The following is a 25,065-nucleotide window of genomic DNA, read 5'->3' on the forward strand; positions in this document are numbered from 1 at the left end:
TACAGATACACGGGCCGAAGGTTGTGCAGTCCACTGATGATTCAACAGAAGCCAAAGGTTGTACCGCTCATGACAACTCTACACGAGCTGATGATTGCGCCGGCTAGTGATCATTCTATCCTGGATTCCTCGAATCGAAAAAGACGCACCACGCTAGATATGGGGTGCAGACTAGGGGGTCGTTGCTGATTAACGGTCAGCTGTATCCCAATAGGAAGTATCCCATGTGTATCCATACAGAGCACTGAAGACTGCAACATCCCAATTATGAGAACACTTGTAATACTAACCTCGAGCCAACCGCGAGTAATCGTTTACATATTACTAACATAGTTGTAAGCAAACATTGTCAAAATATTGAACTCCCGGCCCCGTTAGGCTGACGCCATATGAGCCTTAAGAAAAATATATATTTTGGTGCATGAACTTATAGCCTCTTAGTTCGTGCAATTTTTGAAATGCGAACTAAATTTCAAGTTCGTTTCTGTGAAAAAGTATTCTACGAAGAAATGTTTTGGGATGAATAATTTCTTTCCGTGTATGAAAAGAAACGAAACGAAAGCAATGAATACTGCGACATCGGGTGATATGTTTGTACATGATGTTCTTGAATTATAAACATCGTGTTTGTTTTCACATGTCTATGTTTGTGTATCATGTGTATGTTCGTGTTGGGGATAGACACTCAACACTAGAGAGAATCATGTTTGAATTCAAACAAAAACATGGAATTTTCACATCGCGTGGACATGTGTAAGTGTTTTTCGGAAGACTGCGCACCATCCAACGACTGTTTACCATCCTTCTGTCATCATCACTCAGTAAACACTGGTGGAGTGAACAAACAATACCCAACAACCAAACAAAACAGCCCTTTTCAGGAGGCCACCAAATCATTATCAAAGAGTTTAACGATGTAATTCTTCAAACATATCCAAAATCAGATAGTCTAACGGATTCTTACGTCAACTATGCGGTCGTGTCTCGGACACAACCCTCCTGTGACTTTTTTGTCGGAATGTCAATGATAGGTAATGATTACAAGAGAATGATTCATGAAAGATGCCTCTACAGAGTACTTTGAGCACGTCCGCCACTCAGCGCTATTCGGTCGAGCATTTTAGGAGGCCCAAATCCGGCTGTCGACGCGCTAGAAAGTTAAGCGATTGATTTTTGACGTAGGACTACGTCTTTCATTTATATACCGGGGTGTAAGTTCAAAGTTTCGAAAACGAAAGCGTTACGCCGGAGAACGAGATTTCGAGTGTTAATAGCTCCTAAACAATTGAACGAAATGGTATGATAAGCACTTCATCGAAAGATAAAATGTCTACGCGTTATATGCTTGTTACTTTTTGATCCAAAAATTGTTTTCAATAGCCCTAAAATTGCTTTTAAAACAGGCTATTGAAATCACATCAATCGGTATATAAGCAAGTGCCGCTCGGAAATCCTTTCAGTTATGATTGTGCAACGATTGAAGTACGATCGCTGGAATGGATGGATGTTTCGCTAACACAGACTTCAAAACCATGGAGCCAGGGGAAATCGGCATTGCAAAATAGATACAAGCAGCGGGTACTTTTGCACTCGCTTGCGTATCTGGAAATTGGAATGTTTCCCTAACATAGACTTCAAATCCATGGAGTCTGGGGAAATCGGCATTGCAAAATAAATGCAAGCTGCGAGTACTTTTGTATTCGTTTGTGTTTTTGCAAATTGGAATATTTCCCTAGCACAGACTTCAAAACCATGGAGCCTGTGGAAATCGACATAGCAGATTAGATGCAAGCAGTGGGAACTTTTGTACTCATTTTGTTTTTTTTCAAATTGGAATGTTTCCCTAACACAGACTTCAAAACCATGAAGCCTGGGGAAATCGACATTGCAAAAACCGATGCAAGCTGCGAGTACTTTTGTACTCGCTTGCGTTTTTGCAAATTGGAAATTTTCCCTCACAGGTTTCAAAAACATGGAGGAAATTGGTATTGCAAAATAGATGCAAACTATGGGTACTTTTGTACTCGCTTGCATTTTTGCAACCCAGAATGTGTTTTCCCAATACAGATTCCGAAACCAAGAAGTTGGGAAAATCGGCATTGCAGATACATTCAAGTCGGCAATACTTTTATACCCCCATGCATTTTTGCACTCCGGAATTCGTTTTGCTAACACGGCCTACAAAAGCGGGTACAAATGCAACGCTTTGGCTCGATTATTCAAAACTGCCTTGGAAGATATATTTTCATGTCGCCAGCTCACTGAACTTCTAGGCATACCGTTTGATGATTAGGCAAAATGTTGATAACTATTTGCTGCGATAACTACTACCATAAGGCATGAATTGACTTAAATTGGGATTTGTTTCATTTGAATTCGTAAATAGTTTCATTCATTCACCTCTTTAATCAATGGGCCTGATTCTCGAATACACTACGAATACACTTCACGGTGGAAACGGAATGAAACGTATTCGCGATGACAACGGTACGGTGTCGACATCTGGATACTAGATTAGTTTCCCACTAAACTTATCATTATAATATCAAATTATCTTTAGAAGACATTTTTGTATGAGATTATCATATCACATGAAGAAAACAAAGTTTTCCACTCACATTGAATACCAGTTTGATACGAAGAAGTTAATTTTCATTAATGATTTTTTATTTGAAAAGTGCTCATTCTGCCTGGAAACTCATCATTATCTTCGACACTTCACTAACTCGTAAAACGTAGTTCAATGGCGCGCCGTTTATTTCGTTTCCACCGTGAAGTGTATTCGAGAATCAGGGCCAATAATTTAATCAATACACACGAAAGATAGTTCTGCGCAGCGGCGATATCGTACCCAATGAGGAACATCCGATGTGGGATTACTGCTAATTGAAGAAATACAATTGATTACTAAGCCAACGGTAGTCCTACGGCATAGGTATAACCCATCCATAGTTTTTAATCCTCAAAATGTATAATGGATAACGTAAAAAAGGCAATAAAAGTGAGGAAAGCAGAAATAATTACGATGCAGTGAGTTTGAAAAAAAAAGAGTGATGTATTAAATCCATATTGTTGAAATATAGAGAAACTTTATGCCACCAGAAGAATAGGCAATTTGTTGGGCAATTGAGTGAAATGTTAGAAGCAACGGGGTCTTCTAACATTTCACTCAATTGCTTCATCTTGGTTGTTGTTTAGTGGATCTCCGATAAAAATGAACAATAAAGATACAAATAAAATCTCATACTTGGGAACAATACAAGCGATGGAAAAATGCAGCTTACAATAATCAAAAGTATTACTGAATCGCGAAAATCAATGTTGTTTGCGAAACGCGAGTAAAATTGATTTTTGTCAATGATTTATGGCTAGCAGCACACTATCAATGACGCTAATGGAGTTATTCGTGTTATAAAGCCATTCCATGTCAAACCAATATGCACATACCTATACGGCCGCTCTTTATACGGCTTTTCGTTGAACAAGCTTGGAACCGATCCGATAGAGTTTGTGTGGATTTGTATTGGAATAATTGATTCGTTATACGGTTTTTTTCTTAGAGGCCCAGGAACGTATCTAGGCCGTAAAGCGAGGTATGGGTGTATAGTGGTTCTCAGATTTTCGTGAAAAGTGGTAATTTTGTTCCTTTTCGCTAAATAATAGACACGTGTTTTTTCATTTTTTTTTTCTTAGGGATACCTTCTCAATTCTAGGGTGGTTCAAAAAATCAACGTTTCGCCTTTTCTCCAAAAATGGCTTTTTTAGAAAATGATAACTTTTGAACTACTGGACCGATTTGGATGATCAATAGGGGAAGACGGGGTAAAACGAACCACTTCTTGTTTTATAAGAAATCCTTAGTATTTTGGCAAATATGCTACGCAAGAAGCATTAATAGCATATTTTTGTCATTTCGAAACACCTTGCAACACTTGAGCGCACGAAATATCAAAATTGTAAACATGAAAAGGTATGTAAAATATAATATAAAATGCGTGTAAAGTGCAAAATAATGCAAAAGGTGCTCTGGGGGGAAGACGGACCATTTTCGACGGGGTAAAAACGCCACACATTGTGATATCAACATATCCAATCGGAACCAGAAATACCTACTTCGGGGTTATTAAGACTTCACGTGAACAGATTTTGAGAGATTTTAGGCCCACGTAGATAATCGTCCGATTATTTGGTAAATTTTTCACGAATTTTTTAAAACTCTGCACATGGAATATAAATAGCCTTTTCAGAAGTTTGTGTGTAGTTTATGAACAACCCTAAGCATTTAGTACCTTAGATAACACTGTTCCTGTTATTTTTACTAGACTAAACTGTTTGAAAATACTATCGCTCCGTCCACCCCGCGGGTGGCCCTTCTTACCCCGCCAGCAAAATAAGAAGTGTTTTTTTATCATTTCAAAAATTAATGAAAAAATTCCGAAAAAGTTATACAATCAACAACTACATTTTTTAGCAGTACATTATTATATACTCAACGATATGTAGCACAACGAATAGGGGAAATCCTAAAGGAAGTTTAACTGAAAATTGTTTGTTTTTTTTGGGACGGTCTTACCCCGTCTTCCCCTATATCAAATTAAAGACAATTAGTTGGTATTTTTTAGAAAAATATTACACTTGCAAAAAAGATGGATTTTGTTTTCATAATTATTGATTGTATTTGTTTTTGATGTTTTATGGTTTTGGACAAGAGGGCGATATATTTCTTATATTTTTTTTTCTTGAAAGCATACACATAACATATCCAAATGTGATTTCTGTCGTTTCAAAGTTATGGTTTTTCAAAATCAACCGATCCCGAAAAATCAGAAAAAAAAATTTTTGCCTTTTCATCCAAAAATGCGTTCAATTTGATACGAGTTCGATTTGATATGTCGATCATCTGAAGCAGTTCAGTTGTTCAAAAATTTTGATTTTTTCAAAAAAGTCTTTTTTTTTGAAAAAGGAGGAAAACTTGATTGATGATGACGAAAAAAAAAACATAAATCTGATTTGAATATGGTATGTAAAAAATCCTCAGATTTCAAGAGAAAGTATAAAAAATCACCATCACGTACAATTTATATGGATTCAATCTGCAGGCATCTCTCTATCGCATGAACTTCTAAAAAACGATGTTTTTTTTTAATTTTACTATTTTATCCAAAAAAAACATGGTTTTGACTTGTCCGAGGTTCATGCGATAGCGGCATCTTTACTGATTCAGAATCTGTTCGATTTTTTGTTTCAGATAACCAGAAGGGCTGGAATCGTGTACGCTATGGCACAACTTTTTTTGAACCCTCTCACTTCATCAGCTCTTAACTATTCTAGTTATGAATATTTTTTCTCCGTTCAATTTTTGTTTTATTGTTAAAAGATATATGAACAAATAATGATATAATGGATAGTAAAAATATTCTTTGTTTTATTTTTACGGAGCTCGAAGAAACGTCCGAAATTCGTGTCTCTACACTAGAATACCCCCTTAACATACCATGCCCCACTGTGGGTTCATGCGAGCTTTGGAAAAACTCAGACGTCTTCCGATGTGAGATGATGTAATATTAGGAGCTTTAACCTTTTAAGCCCTCTTTATGTGAACACTTTTTACCAAAAATTGACGAATTGACCCCTGAGAAACATTTAAATTTAAATCTTGCTTTATTTGCATAAACGATGTTGAGGTATTCGAAGCTGTTCTAACTATTTCTCGTTTATCCCGGTCAGAGAGCTTTGATTTACGTGGAGCTCTCTCCTTTTCAACGTATCCTTGAGGTTTCGCCAAATAATTGAGCACTACTTGTTGGGATCGTCCAATCCGACGAGCAATTTCTCTGATACCAACATTTTATTGGTGAAATCACCGATTTGTATTTCTTCTCTCTCCGTTGTTGAAATAGCTTTCTCAAGGTTTAGGTTTCTAAATTGTCAGTCAAGGCTAGAAGCGAGTAAACAGCAAAAGTTTCAAACCTCTATAACTCAACATTCTCTCTCTCTCTCTCTCTCTCTCTCTCTCTCTCTCTTTCTCTCTCTCTCTATGTGTGTGTGTGGGGGTCTCTATCAACCGGTTTTGCTCCTGCCAGTGAGCGGTGAACAACGATTTGGATGGCCAATAGTGTGTCGTGTTGTGAATGAAATTGTGGTGCGATTTTGTCCGCAACATAGAATCTGGTGGAACTCGGTGATGAAATGATACGGAGCATCGTTTTTCATGCCGCCTGGTGGAAAGTGCTTATGTATTTTTGCATCACACGAACACATTGTTGTTATAGAAATCGAAATGGTTACCTATAAGCGGTTATAATGTATTTTCATTGGAAATGTGGAATAATAGTGTTGATGAGATTATTCTACAAAACTACTCGCAAACATTGTCTCTAGTTATTCTGAGAACGTCAAAGTGTCCTAGCCGCAACTCCCATTTAACACCCTATAGCTTTTTGTTAAACGTAAAGCTACGTTAAATAACAACTTATTTGCGTGAATAGAGACATAAACTTTGACATGCCACAGATTAAAACATGCCGAATAGGCTGTTTAAACTGATTGATAATGACCTATATATATATATATATATATATATATATATATGTATGTCTGTCTGTCTGTCTGATTCTTATGGACTCGGAAACTACTGAACCGATCGACATGAAAATTGATATGTAGGGGTTTTTGGGGACGGGGAAGGTTCTTATGATAGTTCGAGACCCCTTCCCCCTCTCTAAGGCCATACAAATGAAACACAAACTTCTAGATTACTCGAGAATTAATCAAGCAAATGAAACGAAATTTGACATGTGGAGGTTTTATGGGGCAATGAACGATTCTTTGGCGGTTAGATACTCCTTCTCCCTCGCTAAGGGGTGCTGCCATACAAATGAAACACAAATTTCTGCATTACTCGAGAACAAATCGAGAAAATGAAACTAAATTGGGCATATGGAGGTTTTAGGGTGCAATAAATGTTACTATGGTGGTTAGACGCTCCACCCCCATTCTATAAGGGGGAGCTGCCATACAAATGAAAGACAAATTTCTGCATTACTCGAGAACTAATCAAGCAAATGGAGCCAAATTTGGTATGCGAAGGTTTTAGGGGACATGAAACGTTTCAATAGTGAATAGATACTCCTCCCCTCTTTCTGAGGGGGGAAGAGACTGCCATACAAATGAAGCATACATTTCTGCATAATTCAAGAACAAATGAACCAATCGGAACCAAATTTGGCATGTGGAGGTTTTAGGGGACAAGAAACATTTTCAAGGTGGTTCAAGGTTCTAAGGTGGGGGGACTGCCATAGAAATGGAACACAAATTTCTCCATAACTCGAGAACTAGTCAAGCAAATGGAACCAAATTTGACATATTCAGGTACTAGGGAGCAATAAATGTTTTTATGGTGGTTTGACACTCCTTTCCCCTCTCTAAAGGGGGCTCCCATACAAATGAAACACAAATTTCTGCATTACTCGATAATTAATAAAGCAAATGAAACCAAATTTGGCATATGGAGGTTTTAGGGTGCAACAAATGATTCTACGGTGGTTAGATACTCCTCCCCCTCTCTTGGTGGTTAGACACTCCACCCCCAAGGGGGGACTGCCATAGAAATGAAACACAAATTTCTGCATAACTCGAGAACTAATTAAGCAAATGGAACCAAATTTGGCACATGGAAGTTTTAGGGAGCAATTACTGTTTTTATGGTGGTTTGCAACTCCTTTCCCCTCTCTAATGAGGGGGAAGGGGGAGGGTGCTGAACAACTTGAGGATCAATCAAACTTAGCATATAGAGGTTTTAGGGATCGATAAACGTTTCTATGGTAGTTCGACACTCCTCCCCCTCTCTAAAGTGGAGCTCCCATACAAATGAAACACAAATTTCTGCATAGCTCGAGAACTAATCAAGCAAATGGAGCCAAATTTGGGGTGTGAGAGTTTTTGGGTACGAGTAATGTTTCTATGACAGTATGACACCCCTCATTTATCTGGAATGGAGAGGGGGTTCCATCAAAATAATACACATTCCAACCGAACATGACAATTGAAATTTTTCGGAAAACTCGGAAGGAAAATGAGAAAATTTTAAAAATTCAATTCGCATGTGTTCTACAATTACATATTGACAAGCGTTGTTAGTCCATTTGATGTTTGCGGTAACGAAATTGATCTTCGTTCGAAAGTGGAAATGGATTTTAATGTAATAAAACGCACTCTTGTATCGTCTTCTATCTACATAAATAATATTGGATCGTCGAATGTGTTGATAAGAGCAAAACTCGAGAAAGCAATTGCCCGATTTAGGGCTGTCTTCATTCTGTCATATTTTCGGTAATAAACATTTATTCCATGTAACGGACAAATGTGTTATTTGCAAGTGGATGAAAAATCGTGCTCGAGAATTGTGTCTGGAATTAATATGATATTATAATGCCGAGTTTTGGTAGAAGTACTGAATTTTAATGCAAAAAATAATTTTAAAGGGTAGATTAGAAGATTAATCAGTGAACAGTTCTGCGATGCGCTTAGCAAGAAAACGTTATGTGATAACAAAAAATAAATTTTGGCGGGACGAAGTTTGCCGGGTCAGCTTGTTCATTATAAACGTCTAATGATAAAGGAGATAACAGTTCACTATTGACGGCACAGTTTCCTGATTGATGTTTGTCCCATTCCACAAAAGAGTACACTGATACATTTTTCAATGTGAATTACATTCAAACCGTAGTTATCTGGTGATCATTAGTTTGGGCATATGATAATCACCTCAACACTATTGCGTTTAAAACAAATTTATACATCGCATCAGTCTGGCTATGTAAATGTTATTCGATGTATTGATGTATACATATTTCATTGAATGAAATTTAATGATATACCTCGCTGTGTCTGAACCGTTAGTAATTTATTTATGTGTATCCATTTATTCATTGCAGATGTCCTAATATGGGGTTTTCGTGCGAAAACACGCATCATCGCACGCCAGTCTCGGAGCAAAGTTGGATCGAAACAATCTGCAGTGACCAACCGAAAGCACCGCCACCACATTACAGAAGCTGTTCCAAACGAAAAGTCAACATTCGGAACGAATACACGCCACTAACCAGTGAACACCAGTTTGGCGGCGAGACCACACCAGCAACGAAAGCATCCAGACACATCCTTCACTATCCATTCAATCTTTTCCATCCGTTCCACTCGTCCTCTCTACAGTACACAACGATCATTCTAGATAAGCTCTCACAATTTATCACCAAATATGTAGCAGCGAAGAGTGGCTCGATTCTGAAAGCCACACCATCCTGCTGCAACTTAAATACACATCCGTTATCGCTGGCTGGTACTCCTGTACGGCTGCATTCCTGCGAGATCGGAAGTAATCCATTTCCAGTGAGGCCTTCCCAGCCCGATGCAACTGAAAACCAGAAGCCTTCGCCATTCCCGCATACATACTTGAGCAAAGCTGCATCGGAAGACTGCTCCTCAGCATCGTCACCACTATCATCGTCATTCTGTGATCCTTCGATTACTCCGGTTGCATACGTTGGCGGCAGCACAGCCACCACAACCGGTTGCACCATACAGCAACCTTCTTCCCCACTGTTACCCTCTGAATCGCGCTCATCAGCATTATTATTATTATCGCCACCATCACTCGACGCATCAACATTGCCTTCTTCGTCTCACCGCATTTCCAATAGGCAATTACCTCACCCAGCAGCAGCTTCGCATCCCCACCAATCGACTTCAAATTCAACTTCTTCGGTGACGACGACGACGACGACGATCAAACCCGCTAGTAGTCATTATCTCGTAAGACATTCACTTTGTTTATATGCAGCATCTAGCGTTATATTAGCATTATGTTATCTAACAATACCAACAGTTGCCTCAGAAACACCACATACTATGTAAGTATACCAGAGGGTGATACCACAGTCCTCCGTTTTTCATTTATTAATCTCTTTAATTTAATCAAATTGTGGCTTATATCTTCTCTCATCTTTCTCCGTCTTCTCTAATCTCAACACAACCCCTTTCCGCCATCTCTCGTATTGATAACCTAATTTCGTCTTCTACATGCAAATACGGTCGAGATTGTATACTATAGGGTACGTGTAAAATGGCTGAGGTGTTTTCATACAATGGGTTTTGAACATGTTCCAACATCAAATTACAGCAATGAAACTATTTTCGAATCAATCTCATCTCATCTCATAATTAAATCGCTTGGCTTCTGTCATTATTCCCCCGCCGATATTAAGTATCGAACGAGAATATGGATGTATTCTTTGAGAAATTCCAAACTTTGCTGAAAAACAGAAAAAGATCAAATTTTGAAGCGCTCTGGCTACTGGCTTTAGAGTTTGGGTTGGGCGTCCAAGAGTGTTCCATTAATTTGTACCGGTTCATGCGTTGCTTTGAATCTTAAACTCAAAACCATGGCTAGTAATGACCATCTTGCGATGGTACTCGCACTAGAGAGATTTACAAAATTTGTGTTGTTCTAATGAGCCCAAATTACGTGCTGGGACTGGTAATTTCACAATAATAAAAACGGTAGAGCTTCCCTGAGAATCATCGGAATTTCAGGAGGTATCTATATAAATTTCTTGTGTCTTGATTGTCAGATTAAAATTTGTGTTTTTCGGAAACACGTTTTTATTTGATATAGCGAATTCAACATCGAGTAAAGAGAAGTTGTGAATTTGGCGTAAATGTGCATCGCCGTATTCTCATGGTTTACAGCTGTACGACCCTGTTTGAATCGTTAACGACCAAGCTGTAAATTTATTGGCACTGAAAAATTGTTCAAGAATTATTTTTCCCTCATCTTCCATTTTCCTTACTTAATTATTATTTCCTTAATTTATTCACTTATGGTGAGATGTGACCTTTCTTATTTTGAATTATTTAACTTATCACCTCAATTCCTCAAACGGAAACTATTTCAATCTCCCGAAAAATCGAACATTTTTCAAAACTTGCAAAGTTCAAACACACTGCAAAAAAAAATTACTTTAAGGGCTGGGGTTGTCATTCAGTCGAACATAATCGTCATCTAGGTTTTCTTCATCAGTGATCCAGACCCGGCGAAAGATTATGCACACCAGCAATTTTATTAAAATCGTGGTATCACGGCCCGATGATTTACTCCAGCTCCTCCACAAATCAAATTGTACGGAACGCCACCATCCAAGGTTGTTGTGAGCAAAAACGTAACTCAATACATGCAAAATGGTTTGATATTTATGAACATTTACAATAGAAAATGAATAAATAAATGAAAAAAAATATTTCCCTTCCGAAGTCAATGAATAATGAATAGAATATCCAGCAGAAACAAAGTTCGTTTTGGCCAATGTCGATTTATTTTCCTGTGGGATCAATGGAATGATATTCGTCCTACATCACAATGTGTGTCCTTTTATCAAAATAACATATTAGAAAGGATGGCATTGTTTTGTATTTTATTAGGTTCTTTAATTTAAATTGGAAACACCTTCCGCACATACTAGCTTCACACCGAATGTATTGCCCAATAGAGTTATGCAAAATTAAATGAAATCGAGGGTAAGTTATAGTCAATAAATTAAGCTATCAATTTGGTGCAAAAACATTACCATACGGTTCCTTTCCAAAGACATGGAAAATTATCCTTCGATTTTTCGAACAGTTTGTCGTTAATGGATAAATCACTTGTTAACCTACCAGAAAACAAGGAAAATGAAGCTATAGAGAAATTGTACGCCAAATCAAAATCATTGATCTTTCTTTCAGAAAATCGTAACTCAAAATTCAGAAGTCTGATTAAAGTATAATGTATACCTAAATTTTTGGGAAATCAATTAACTGTTTAGAAAAAATAACATTTTAAACGGACTGCAATTTCACGCCAAATCAACCGAAAAACGGCAGCTTTTAACGCGAGCCTCTACGATTTTCTTGGAAACCTTTATATATGCAGCCAACTACTCAAAACATAGTTATCATATGTCCAATTTTAATTGCGACTGATTTTTTATTAGGGAGCATTCAGAAACAATGAACTTTTTTGTTCAAAATATCAAGGTATCTGATTAAAATATTATTTACGTCAAAGTTGTTGGGGATTTATTGAACAATTTGAAAAAAACATCATAAATACGTCGTTAAAGAATTCCGTAAAATTTTCTTTCCGTATTACTCTTTGAGGCTAAGGATCATTTAGAAATAAACACGGGCTGTGAAATACTTTAAAAATTAAACAGGTAATTTTGATATAAAAATTATGAAGCATAAATGCCTTGAAAATGTGAAAATTATTTTTTTTTACCCATTTATTTATTTAAGGCTCATTAGCATTTTAGCTGTTACAGAGCCGAATATTAATCGTGTACATGTCACATGGTTATCATATATCTATAATTAGTACATAACACAGTTGCCATTTTTCGGCGCTAGAGTCCCTTCTATACCATCGCATATGGTACACATTTACACAGTAGCCATTTAGGCGTAAGAGTTTTTCCTTCTGTTCATCCATGATCCAGTTAGACCGGACAGCGGAGACAGTTGTTTGATCATTGTTGAGTTATTTATAGAACAGCAGCCCGATGTGTCTTGCAGAGCAGAGCAGTTGCATGGATGAATCGATCTTATTTCGACCGTGGATCGATCTCCATCGCTGATGATTGTTGCGTGGACGTAGTTATTCTGTAACAACACAAAGATGGTCAATGAGGGTCCTGAGTTTTGAACTCACGATCGATCGCTTACTAAGCGAACGCGCAACCAATGTGGCTACAGAGACCCCCTTGAAAATAATTGATAAGAAAAAAAAATTATACTTACGTATAAACGCCACCGCAGCCCAATTTTTTTCGCAATTAAATTTATTCTGAGATCAATGTAATGACGGTTCCTTATCTGATGGGAAAAAGGAACCGAGGCGGCCACAAGCCACCCATTCCCCGGTTAGTTTGAAACATACCCAAACTAGTGTTAGCTGAAAACATTTTATCTTTGGCAGAAAAAATACCATTTTGTGTGCTGGAGGGTCAAATATCCAAATAATGAGCTGTTTTAATAGCTTAAAAAAGGTTTGTATGTATGGGAGCAGACATTTCTTTTTTTTTCCTCATTTCATTTGGGATTGTGCAAAAAAAAATCCATATGATGTCAATGGGGATCGAACCAAGGCCGGCTGGAATGCATAGCTGTTTCATACGACCACGCTATCCATATAGCTACTAGTGCTGTTATATAAAAGAGTGATAATATTACACCTCATCATAAAATGAAGTTGCAAAATGTTTTCTAAGAGGAAAAAGGAAAGCATGAATGAGAATAGATGTTTTTCTCTGTTTGAGCCGTGTATTTGGCAAACTATGTTTCGCCTGTTTCGCTCGCTCATATTGACTCATATTGGCTCTAGCTCTAGATTGACTCTAGATTTTTCTTTTTTGCAATGCCGCTCTCTCTCTCTCTCTTTCGTTTTTTGCTCTTCTCACGCAGTATACGAGATTTGGATACCGCTTAATGTATGAATGTGATTATTTTAATAACGGTTAACAGGATACCTTCTAATAAATATACACTCAGTCCAACTTCTATAATACCACCCTGAATATATTTCGTTGTAACACAAACAGCTAGAATTTCAGCAAGATATTTTCATACATTTTTGAATGCTTAGAATAAAGTATATTTAACGTCAATTTCGTTTATTTATTTATTGGGCTTAAATATCATACTTTCAGCTGTCCAATTTTTTAAGACCATTTTAAAATCCATAAGTACTATCAATGTACAAATTAGAAACAATCGGTAGATTTACATGTACATAACTGGTAACCTCGCCATTTCGGTCAATAACCTGGAAAATTTGTGTTGGCAGAGTATTTACCAAATTCTGCAGAACAGATCTCCGAAATTGTAGTCTTGAGTTTATCAACCGTGGTGTATTATTTTCCCTCAGTGTATGTTCTACGTACAAGGATCCCCCTAAGATTTTCATCAGGATTCAAGTCTGGAAAAATTAAATTTTTAGTCCTTAATCCATTGCTTAGTTTCCTTACTGGTAGCATTGTTTTGCTGGAATGTGGATTTTTTGCAACGATATCTACTCAATAACGATAGGAGAAAGAATTCCAGAACATGTATGTAATCCTTGCTATTCATTTTGAATGACGTGAAAGTTATTTTGAGCTTTCCGGTTGCACAGAATCCCGCCCAAACCATGCACGAGTCTCCACCGAAATTCCTGGTTGAAAAATACTGTTTCTCCTTTCGTAAATCACGCCAGTACCCGTTGCAACCATCAGGACCATCCAAATTGGACTTTTATTTCGTCACTGAAGGTAACCTAAAGGGTGTGTCACATCAAATTGCATCACGGAAAAAACGCTGTAGAAATTTAATTTTTAGGAATTATATCTTCAGCTTTCGCTTATAATCAGATAAGAGTGTATAGATCACGTTGGCCATGCTTCACTGTCAATTTTTCGTAAATTTGGAAAAATGTCGTCGAACGAAAATTAGCGTCGTGAATTAATCCTGCGTATTCATTTCGAGAATCCGGAGTTGTCACATCGGGACATCGGTAAGATGGTGGAAATCGTCCAATCCACGGTCAGCAGAGTACTAAAACGATACTTCGAGAACCTAACCATCGACCGGAAGGTGAAGAACGGCAAAAATGGATGCTCCGTCAGTGAAAAAGATCACAAGCGCGTAGTTAAGCAGTTTAGACGTGATCCGAGAAGTTCGGTCCGGGATGTCGCCAATAAGCTGAATTTATCAATTTCATTCGTCCAGCGGACCAAGCAGCGGGAGGGCCTGCGTACATACAAGGTTCAGAAGGCTCCTAACCGCGACGAAGGGCAAAACATGGTGGGGAAGACGCGAGCCCGGAAGCTGTACACCGAAATGCTAACGAAGCCGCATTGCCTGGTAATGGACGACGAAACCTACGTCAAAGCGGACTTTCGTCAGCTGCCGGGCCTGTTGTTCTTCTCCGCAGAGGACAAATTCAGCGTTCCGGAGGAGATTCGCAAGCAGAAACTATCCAAGGTGGAAGGAAGCCACAAATGGCGTTCATTTCGCAATGTAGGGTAAGACGCACCGGGTCGGTAAAACGCACCATCATGAAAAATCGTGGAAAACGCAGTAAACGGCAGGATTTTTCTGTGCTTACAACTTCCTTTTTCATTATGAATACAATTAAATGTATTGTAGTACCAAAATCCACGTGTATCTTCATAAAATAATAATATATTAAAAACTGCATGATTTCATGCAATTTTGACCGCTTCTGCTATAAGACATTTGAAGTATTAGAAACTTATTTAAATTTTACAAACTCTAATACATTCTCAATTGTTACCAGAGCTATCAATTGAGTTTGAACAAAAAATGTTGAAAATTCATTTTTTACATCGAAATGCAATTTTATAATCCATCTCATAATGGCATAATGGCACATCGCTCCAGTATGGAGAATTTGTCAGTTCCAGTGTTACCAATTCACTCAGATATTTTCTTCAATTGTTTTATACCCAAATGGTTTCTGAAAAGCATGAAACCATTTTCACATATCTTTTCTTGTATTATGTAATAAGAACTAGAAAAAACAAAATTATTTCAATGTTTCTGATTACTAAAATCCATCCATTATTATGAATAAAGCAAACCTTAGAGTCAAAACAAAAACTCATAAATACCAAGTTTGGCAGCACATTGGTGAACAGCGGCACGTAGCAATATATTTATGAACAGCGGCACATATTGATACGCTTGTAAACAAAAATATAGGATTCAAAAATGCCTCGAAAATTCGAGATCATATGATGATTCTAAGTGGTACGAACATAACAGAAGCGGAAGATATTAGGCTGTCAAAAAAGTCCTGCGGTATTTTTTTTGAATTTTCATTTGTTCATAAAATTAGTTACAATCATCTGTTTTAAGTCAAATATGCGCCGTTTTGTTCGATGACTTGTTTCCAATGAGATGCCAACTTCATAATACCCCTGTTATAGAAGCTCGCTTCCTTATTGGCAAAAAACTCGGATAGCCAATATTCACAGGCCTCTTTTGTGGCTAACATCTGACTACTCGTTCGCCATGGACAAAAACAGGTGGTAGTCACTTGGTGCAAGGTCCGCCCTATACGACGGATGCAAAAGAACCTCCCATCCGAGCTTCCGGAGCTTCTGGCGCGTCACCAAAGAAGTGTGTGGCCTGGCGTTGTCCTGATAGAAGACAATGCGGCCTCTGTTTATCAAAGATGGCCTCTCCTTCATGAGTGCTACCTTCAAGCGGTCCAGTTGTTGGCAGTACAGGTCCGAATTGAGCGTTTGGCCATAGGGAAGCAGCTCATAATAGATTATTTCTTGACAATCCCACCAAACACACAGCAGAACCTTCTTGGCCGTTAATGAGGGCTTGGCCACCGTTTGAGCCACTTCAGCGGGCTTCGACCACGACCGTATGCGCTTCACGTTGTCGTAAGTGACCCACTTTTCATCGCCAGTCACCAACCGCTTCAGAAACGGGTCGATTTTATTGCGATTCAGCAGCGATTCACATGCGTCGATACGGTTAAAGATGTTTTTTTGCGTCAACGTGTGTGGCACCCATACATCGAGCTTCTTTGTGAATCCAAGCTTCTTCAAATGGTTGATAACGGTTTGATGACTTATCCCCAGCTCTTGGCCGATGCTACGGCTGCTACTATGCCGGTCTTTCTCGGCTAATTCAGCGATTTTGTCGCAATTTTCGACGACAGGCCTTCCGGAGCGTGACGCATCTTCGACGACCTCTACACCAGAACGAAAACGTTGAAACCATCGTTGTGCGGTGGAAATGGAAACTGTATCGGGTCCATAAACTGCACAAATTTTATTGGCAGCTTGAGATGCATTTTTGCCTTTGTCATAGTAGTACTGTAAAATATGTCGGCTCCATATTTGTTTTGCTCCATATTTGCGACACTATAATTCACGAACGACTTAACCAAACAAAACACTGTCAAGGACTATATTATACGCGCAAAAATACCTTTCCAACAAGCTATAGTATGACTCGATACAATGAATACAACAAGAACTACGCGCTTACAACGACACCTCGCGGAAATACCGCAGGACTTTTTTGACAGCCTAATATAAGCAGCGAATCAAGAATTATTCAAAATAAACGCTTCGATATCGTTTGACATTTCGACTCGTTGTTGTGGTGCATTTTGGACACGCATATTGGCATCTTACTTCGCTTATTTGACGAATGGTGTAATATGAATGCGTTCAGAGTTCTCCTTATTTCTGTTGGTTTGCCTATTCGTAATCGTTATTGCTCATTTCATTGCAAAAAAAAAACAAACGTGGCTACGTTGTGGATGTGAAACGTTGAAACGTTGAAATATGTAGTAAAAAATACATATTCTGTTTCGCTTAACAGGGGCGTCTTGCCCGGACTTCCCCTATAATGATAAACGTCGGGGAACTCGAGCTAGTGCTCTGAAAGTTAAATTTCATTTTTCAATTTTCCGCAATAGTTTTGTTTGTATTGGTGAACGCATCGAGCATCATCGACACAGATATAAAAACCACTCAATAAAATGTTATTCTTGAATCATCATGAAAAACGTTGTTTTCATGGGATGTTTTCATTGTCGGGTCAACGGTCATCAAAGTTTGCGTCTCCGTCGAACTAAAAAAATTGAATTGAATTGAAATGAGTGCCACGTGGCTCCATCGAATTGAAAACTCGAACAAACAGTTTCTCCATTGCTTCAAAATATTTCGATTAGATGAGAGTACAAACCTGATAAAGTTTGTTCTATTTAGACTTTCGCCACACACAATTTTTCAATTTCTCTATGGGAAAATAAAATAATCAGTAAAAATGTCTTTTATAGGGTTCAAGAAGCATCAAGTAACCGAATCTGCCATCTTTTTCCACTGCTTGTCCATATCAGATGATGTCTTGATTGTGTTGCCACAATTCTTCAATTTACGCTTGACAATTGCCCAATGTTTTCCGATGGGACGAAAATCTGGACAGTTTGGTGGATTCTTTTTTTTTTTTCAATAAAATCAATATCATTCTACTTATACAATTCTACGACATCCCGACTGCAAAGTTAACTTTTCAAGACACTTCTCCTCGTGAATTTTGGTAGAGTAAGTATAAACATACGCTTCATAGTCCATCAAAGTACATCCATTGTACTTGATCAGAACTTAGTCGTACAGTTTCCTTGCACGGTTTTTGGCAATCAGATTCTGTTTCAAATTCATGTGGGTATGTTTGTTGGCATGGCATGACCGAAATCCTTCTTGCATACAAATTCACCGAACTTTACAGTTTCGGACTGCCCTGATGATCTTAGCTCGTTGATTCCAGTCATATGTTCCACTTCTACACGATGGGTTTTCAACGTGAATGTGTAGAATTTATTCACGTCTTTCGCATTCCACCTCCGATAACTTTTCAATGCGTGTTTTAATCCTGATGAAATGTTCACCACCCAGTAAACAATCCTTTTAGATCAAAACGTTATCATTAGTTTCTTGTCATGGCAACTAGAGGCGCTGCAGTAACTAGAATGAAGTGGCCAAAGACGAACTGGAACATCTTCTTCTTCTTCTTCAATGGCACTAACGTTCCTAGAGGAACTTCGCCGTCTCAACGTAGTATTACTTGCGTCATTTTTATTAGTACTTAGTTTGAGATTTCTATGCCGAATAACACGCCTTGAATGCATTCTGAGTGGCAAGCTCTAGAATACGCGTGATCACAGTGCAAGTCGGAGGAAATTTCTTTGACGAAAAATTCCGCCGACCAGAACGGGAATCGAACCCGAACACCCGGCATGTTAGTTATGACGCTAACCACTCGGCCAAGGGAGCACGAACTGGAACATACTTTGACTTAATATAATAATTCCATGCAAATACAATAGTGCATTCTGCAGTCCCAGATAATACCATCGTATGGAACGAGATACACAAGTCCCAGTTTCTGTGAAGAAAATTATTCTTATATTTCTAACACACAAACAGATTTTTTTATAACCCGTTATTGCCACGTACAAAAATGAATGAAAACGCCACAGCCATTGCACACGCCTTCTGTACAATCGTGATTTTTGCTCTCTCTACTGATATCATCTATCCATGTCCCAAACTACTGCAACCTTCCGCCGCCATCACCAATGATTCATTTGGTCAGCTAGGTCAGCACTCTGATGCTCAATTTGTCACTCTATATTCTCCATGATTGGACCACCGTGTAGCATAATAACAACCGCAGTTTGCGTGTCAGACAAATAATCTACACTCTGACCACGACTGACAGTCAGTCTATCCTTCTTAACTGTGGATTAGCAAGATATCTACCCGCATTTAGTTAGGCACGGCTCACTCGAAGAGCATCCGGAGGCGGTTTTATCATTTCTCTGATCAGAGATGAAACAAATGAGAGCATTACTTGTGATTGAAAGAAGCTCATTCTTAACGTGTATCGCTCGATTATGTTTGCTCGTTAGCAATATTATCGTTCAAATGAGACTCACTAAGATATCTAACGACTTATATGTTTCGAACATTGCTCACAGGCGAGGAAAAACTCGGTAAATAAGATCAATGAGTAGCTGCTAGAAAGTAAATTGTACTATAATTTTTTTATGAGCTGCCAAAAAGCTAACAGGAAATAAAATTACGAAAACACCCCACAGTGATGATGAAAGTTTTGGCAATATTTTCATCATTTGTTATACAGTATATTTTATTGCAAGCTGGCAAACCCATGATCGCAATATCTATATGTGTACAGCAATATATTTTATTATTTCATGCTTCACTTTATTATGTGGTACTCGACACTAGTAATCCTAGCCACAGCCATATAAATACAATCGTACATAAAAAGTGCCCCCACTAATTTGCTTTTATTTTCTCATTATTCCTCGTCCAACGATAACTCTCGCCATGTGCACCACGGTGAAAAAAAAACTAAATAAACGGATGGCAATATCGTGTGCTGCCGACATTGATGCTGTTGTGGTGGCCGTCTAGATTCACCGAGGGAAAGTCAGACAAAGAAATTTTAGATCACCTTCTGAAAGGTTCGCGATATGACAAAAGATTGCTACCACCGGTTGACGGTAAGTAACCCCTCATCTGTTTTCCATATTTCATTTTTTTAGACTGTGTTTATTTCTTTTTTTTTATGGTTTCTACTACTCCTTTATCGTATACGCATTAAACGTACTTTTATATTAGACGAGCTTTATCTCTACCTTATTTCCGAATAAATGTACAGCCTTTATGTGTCGAAAATAATACACCCAAAAAATCGAATTTAAGTGGCCGGCACAACACGTGCAGGCATAACAATGGTTATGACTTACAATGGGCTACGTTGTTTCACAAATTTTTACATGAAAATATTTCTGATTTGGAGAAAAAAATAGTAAAATAGATTTTACTACATGACTCAATTCTGATGTTGCCAAAAACTATCATATAAGGTACTCAATGGCCTTTGTAATTTAGGGGCTCGTTTTGGGATCACCCTCCCATATTCGAGTGGAACAACTCCGGGGAGAGATGATTCGGAAATGGACTGTTGTTGTATATTTTTAATAAAAGCATTTAAAGATAGTATTTATTTGAAATATTATTATTGTTATACAGATTCATTGAGTTGGGTCTCGTCGAAAGTTCACATAAAGTCATACCAAGTTACAATCGGACACCCAGATAATTTTAGTTTTGGTTTTACACATCTGATAGACCATCTGTATAAGCGATTCCATTTGGATTCGAAGGTCGATTTTTTTGGTTTTTTTTTTATTAGGCTCAAATCTTGCAGACGCATTCTTCATGATAAAAAATAACAATTTGCATCATCGGCTTTTCATTTCAAAATTTTCTTGGAAATTTTCAAGATAATATAAATCAGAAACGGTTGTTCCGATTGATTTGGTGTCTTCCGCAATGGTTTAGATTATTATTGGGGCCAATTGGGGGAGAAAGTATGTACTGTTAAACAAAATATTTTTTTTTATTTCCAAAATAACACTTTAAACCCAATTTTCTCAAAAAAGATGCTTTTGGTTTTTTTATTTACTAGGTGTACCGGTAAGTTTCTTCGGTTTTACAACAGATGGCGTAACTTGACTATTATTCCAGTGAATAAAATTTCCAGACGCGCAATGACGCAATGACGACGACAATTGATGCGTTTGAGCCGTGTACCGAAGGAAAAACGGCCACAATACGAGCAAAGACACGATAAAGTTATTTTGCAGCACGACAATGCCCGGCCGCATGTCGCGAAACCGGTTAAACCAAATTTGGAAATGCTGAAATGGGAGGTCCTATCCCACTCGCCGTATTCTCCAGACATTGCTTCGTCCGATTATTACCTTTTTCGATCGACGCAATATGGCCTGGTTGACCAGCACTTCTCCAATTTCGATGAAGTCAAAGATTGGATCGATTCGTGGTTAGCCGACAAACCGGTCGATTATTTCCGCAAAGGGATCCGTGAATTGCCAGAAAGATGGGAAAAAGTTGTGACTAACGATGACAATAGACGGCGCCAGTGGTTGTATGGTTAGCGTAACAGCCTCACAATCCGATCGGCCTGGGTTCAATCCCAGCTGGCGTCGTTGGGATTTTCTGAGGCGAAAAATCTCTGGTTACGTCTTCCTTCGGAGCGGAAGTAAAAGAAGTTGGCCCGGCTCATGAGTTGTTGAGTCTGATAGGTAGGAACAGGTGGAGTCGCCTCCCTGATGTCGGTGATTGGCACTAAAAGTGGCGGAAATAGGCCGACGAAAAATAAGCGAAGATAAAAAAAAAAAAAACGATGACAATACTTTGAATATAAAATTTGTAGCCATTTTTGCAGAATAAAGCATTTATTTTTGAAAAAAAAGAAGAAACTAGAAGAAACCGGTACTCCGATTATATCAAATAACTAACAACTAATGAAGTTTATTGCACAGTGCGTTGTTATAATTTAAAAAAAGGTGGATATTCTAAAATTGTTGAAATACTTCTTATTACTGTTCTTAGAACCAATCTTATGAAAGTAGACATAATTTGCAGTTGAAAAGGTGTTCGGCAAGGTTTTCCAAATGCTACCGGTTCAGGAATACATAATAAAATAAAACTGCTGAAAATCTCAGCTTTTAGTCGTTTTCGAATGTTTTTCGAGTCTTCTTAACCTAGAAGTGGGAGGCGATCTGGCGTAGTGGTAACATCCATGCCTCTCACGCTAAAGGTCACGAGTTCAATTCTCACTCCCGACATTCTTCCAAAAATGGAAGTAAAAAGTGACGAACCAGCCAAATGAGTTGAAAATCACTATAATACAGATAAAAAAAAAAAAAAAAAAAAAAAAAAAAAAAAACCTAGAAGTAAATTTTCCCAAGAGAGTAGATAGTTTTCGACTGCAATGCTTGAATTAATTAAATAATTTTTATGGTATGAGGTTGTTTAAAAAAAAATGCATATATTATTAATATATTTTATGCAACAAATATCGACTTCCTTTTGAGGTCCAAATAATTAATTTCGATTCAATGAAATTTTGATAGATCATAAAAACAGGAGACTTACTTTCAAATTAAATTGAACTATGTCTTGTCAGATTAAATCAATTGTGCGTGCGTTTACTTCTAGGATTGCTATGGAAACATAGTTTAATCTTAAGAAATGATCATACACAATTATAATGTGTTTTTATCTATAGCGTAGTATTAATTACTGCATATATCACTTCACACTTTCATAACTCAAAATTGAATATAATACGACCAATTGACATTTTATCCTCAAATAACAAGAAAATCTTCTTTTTTCCACGTCAACCGATTTCATTTGCTTATGCCTGTATCAGTTCCCTCATCTAGCCGGTGTGTCTGTGATAACGGCAAGCTTGCTAAATGAGGGGCTAAATCATCAACACAACGCATAACAAATATTACGTATTGCAAAGTGGATCAATATGAAAAAACGGCGGACAAGAATATAATAAATTTATAAAAAAATAAAATCACGAATAAAAAGCAATCAATTTACAATATTTAAATCGATTTAAAATAATGAAATATGTTCAGATAAAAAATAATGACTTGATGAGTAGAGGACTCTACTATGACGAATATCATGCCAACTCATCTTAGGAGTTTGCAGCACCATCTCAGATACCAGTGAAACGTTGTGGGTTTAAAGACATGGGTCATTTAAGCAACTTGAAATCTTGGACTGCATTTTTTATATTTTTTCTTGAAAGCTGAGGATTTTTTACATGACATATCTCGATCTCAGAAATGCTATTTTTTTCGTTTTTGAGATATGATTTTTCAAAGTAACTGGTGGTCCGCAAAATCATTTTTCCCCTTTTATCCAAAAAATGACGTTCTTCGAAAATTCATAACTTTTGAACTACTGAAGTGATTGAGATGAACAACATATCAAATTGAAGCCAATGAAATATCACACTTGCGGGAAAATTGGATTTTGGTCGCATAAGTCCAGTCTAGTCACATAGGAATATTGAATGAAGACTTAAAACATGTTAAATTTTAAAAATCATATCTAAAAAACGAAAAAAAATACCATTTCTGATATCGACATATGTTATGTAAAAAAATCCTCATCTTTCCATACGAAAAAATATAAAAAATATAGCGCCCTCTATTTTCAACCGAGTAAAATATGAAAAACTAACTCAATCAATAATTATAAAAAATAAAATCCAAAAAATCGCAAAATTTTTTTAAATAAAACTAATTTATAAGCTTCAATTTGATATGTCGGTCATCTGAATCTGTTCAGTAACGGGTGTTAAATAAAAAATTAGAATTTTTTCAATACCTTTCGGTAACTCAAATAAAGAGCGTAAAATTTTCTTTCTCCAAGAAAATTGCTCTTTGGGCTCCCTAGAAACAGTAGGCGTGTTTGGTTTTGCTAGTTTGAATTTAGTCAAAGCAAAGATGGCGTCGAAACAGCACGTGCTCCGCGAACGCATTGTACGGTTCTGCGAAACGCATTTCCAGCAAGGAAAAAATCTCACGGTGGCACATTTTAAGTAAGAAAATGTACCTGTCGGTACGGTATATCGTATTCTGGGTTCCCTGAACGTAGAGCGGAAGGTCGGAAGTGGTCGTCCGGAGACGATAATGACGAAGCAGAGGAAGACATCGTTAAAGAAGCTGTTTGACAACAAGGACGCAACCAGCCTGCGTGACGCCGGTCGGAAATACGGCTGCTCTCACGTATTGATCCATCGGACCCTCATAATGTAATGAATCGTCTGCAGGAAGAAGACGAGGTCGCCGGAGTACACGGAGGAGCAGATTGAGACGGTTAAATCACAGTGTCGGTGGATGACCAAAAAATACCGCGGGACGTCTTTCGTTCAGGACGACGAAAGCTATTTTTCGCTGTCCAAAACGCATATTCCAGTAAATGATAATTACTACTCCAGCGACAAGTCATCCACACCGCCTGAAGTGAAATACAAGTTCAAGCACAAGTTTGAAAAAAAGGTTATGTTGTACATCGCCATTTCCGACCGGGGCATTTCAAAGCCTTGGTTTAAGCCGAGCGGTCTGGCAATCAACCAACAAATCTATTGAGAAGAGCCTCGATAAAATCCTGCTGCCGTTCCTGAACGAGCATCACGCGGATGGGAAGTACTTCTTCTGGCCGGACAAGGCGTCTTCCCATTACGCCAAAAAGACGCTGGCGTATCTTGTGGAGAAAAAGATACCGTTCGTGCCGAAAGATCGTAACCCAACAAGCTTGCCCCAGTGCCGCCCAATAGAGGATTTGTTTGGCTCACTCAGTGCCCTAGTGTATAAAAACAATTGGAGGGCCAAGGACACGAAGCAGCTGACTACATGAATCCGGAATTGTATCCGGAAAATTGACGTAAGTGCCGTACAACGTTCTTGTGAGAGCATCGCGACAAAGTTGCGTCGAACAGCAGACCACGGCCCTTACTCAAACATTCACTGACATTTTTTTGAAGAAAATACATTATGTTATTAATAAAAAATTC

At 37.9% G+C, this 25,065-nt stretch overlaps 1 protein-coding gene across 27 annotated transcripts in view; it reads left to right on the forward strand.

The window, feature by feature from the left end:
• Nucleotides 1–25,065, forward strand: part of LOC129769323 (glutamate-gated chloride channel) — a 445,802-nt gene that overhangs the window by 273,256 nt on the left and 147,481 nt on the right. For 25 of the 27 annotated variants that reach the window (XM_055771497.1, XM_055771499.1, XM_055771512.1 and 22 more), the window contains 3 exons: nucleotides 8,937–9,911; nucleotides 19,604–19,618; nucleotides 20,064–20,152. In XM_055771497.1, coding sequence (XP_055627472.1) covers nucleotides 8,937–9,911; nucleotides 19,604–19,618; nucleotides 20,064–20,152 — 1,079 coding nt within the window. The remainder of the gene's footprint in view (nucleotides 1–8,936; nucleotides 9,912–19,603; nucleotides 19,619–20,063; nucleotides 20,153–25,065) is intronic. The other 2 variants (XM_055771500.1, XM_055771509.1) reach the window with 1 other exon arrangement.

Source organism: Toxorhynchites rutilus, chromosome 2, assembly GCF_029784135.1.
Source record: "Toxorhynchites rutilus septentrionalis strain SRP chromosome 2, ASM2978413v1, whole genome shotgun sequence".
Lineage (NCBI taxonomy): Eukaryota > Metazoa > Arthropoda > Insecta > Diptera > Culicidae > Toxorhynchites > Toxorhynchites rutilus.